The following is a 1,094-nucleotide window of genomic DNA, read 5'->3' as shown; positions in this document are numbered from 1 at the left end:
GCCTCTTGGATAATCGCTTGGTGAGCGTTGTGGCAGGGGTTGGTGGAAAACATCACACTTGCGGCTTCCAGATGAGCAAACGGCCGGCGGTTGGCTTTTGGCAGCCGGGGTCTAGACCAGGTCCAGACTGAGCGATGAAAATGTGGAGTGACCGGGGTGCCGGATCTGGACTGGTAGATGAAGACCGAAAGGCCAGAAGTTGATGAAGGATGCAGGAGACGGAAGAGGCCCAGCAGACAGCTTCCGACCCGGGGTGGGGCGTGTGCCGGAGATCTGTGCTTTTCCTGGGTGGGGCCCGATCTGGCGTCCACATCTGGCGGGACCATCCGGCGGTAGAGCATCTTTTGGATGTGACCATCCACCCCACCTTTTCGGCCGGCCACCCCAACCTTCATCGTCCAGAACGACTGCATCGACGGAACTGGCGACCTTTGCTTTGTTTTTCGGGCGTCAGCTAAGGTCTCTTATAGCGCTTTACCCTGACTGCCGTTGCATCGAGTCGCCGTCCTCATTCCAGATTGCACCACCCGCAGACTAGTCAGCTCATGGACTTCCTGTTCAAGGCTGAGAAGAGCACGCCCAGGAACAAAAAGGGGCCTCGCGACAGTATCCGGAAAGGTGGATCTGGCATGGCGGCGGGCATGTTTCTGGCCTACCGCGTGCCTCAGGTCTACACATGCAGTCTTGACTGGTAATCTATCAACTGACTTCTGGTACGTGACCATAGAAACGGCATTGGCTATGATAGTGTCAGCTCGAATGGTGTTATGAGAGTGGTCGTGAGACCGGGTGAGCTAGCATCCCAGCTTAGCGTAGCACAAACAAGCATTGAATTTTATACTATGTACTGTAGGAAATAGTCAAGATGCGTCTGTCCGAAGACCTCATGACAGGAGGGGCCCCAGAACGTGACATGACATATGGTACCGTCTGACACTAGATCACGTTTGATTGCATGATGTGAGAGATGTCGTGTTCCTGTTCAGGTCTTAGGTCTTTTGTTCTTGATCGACTGAGGAAGCTTGTAATGTGGGATATGCTATGTAAACGATGACGGAAAACCCATTCTCGGTTCTGCCAACTCCTAATGATAG

At 53.6% G+C, this 1,094-nt stretch overlaps 2 protein-coding genes across 2 annotated transcripts; one reads left to right on the top strand and one right to left on the bottom strand.

The window, feature by feature from the left end:
- Positions 1-111: 111 nt before the first annotated feature.
- Positions 112-725, bottom strand: CABS01_17253 (uncharacterized protein; the record flags this gene model as incomplete). Its single annotated transcript, XM_060550580.1, has 2 exons — positions 112-434; positions 479-725. The coding sequence occupies 2 exons, from the start codon at positions 723-725 to the stop codon at positions 112-114; spliced, it is 570 nt and encodes a 189-aa protein (XP_060393453.1).
- On the top strand, positions 546-934 carry CABS01_17252 (uncharacterized protein; the record flags this gene model as incomplete). The annotated part of the gene is made up of 2 exons (XM_060550579.1): positions 546-668; positions 854-934. 2 exons carry the CDS (start codon positions 546-548, stop codon positions 932-934), a joined length of 204 nt encoding a protein of 67 aa, XP_060393452.1.
- Positions 935-1,094: the final 160 nt, after the last annotated feature.

Source organism: Colletotrichum abscissum, assembly GCF_030869225.1.
Source record: "Colletotrichum abscissum strain IMI 504890 chromosome Unknown Scaffold_523.1, whole genome shotgun sequence".
Taxonomy (NCBI): domain Eukaryota; kingdom Fungi; phylum Ascomycota; class Sordariomycetes; order Glomerellales; family Glomerellaceae; genus Colletotrichum; species Colletotrichum abscissum.
This window is presented reverse-complemented; position numbering and strand designations above follow the sequence as displayed.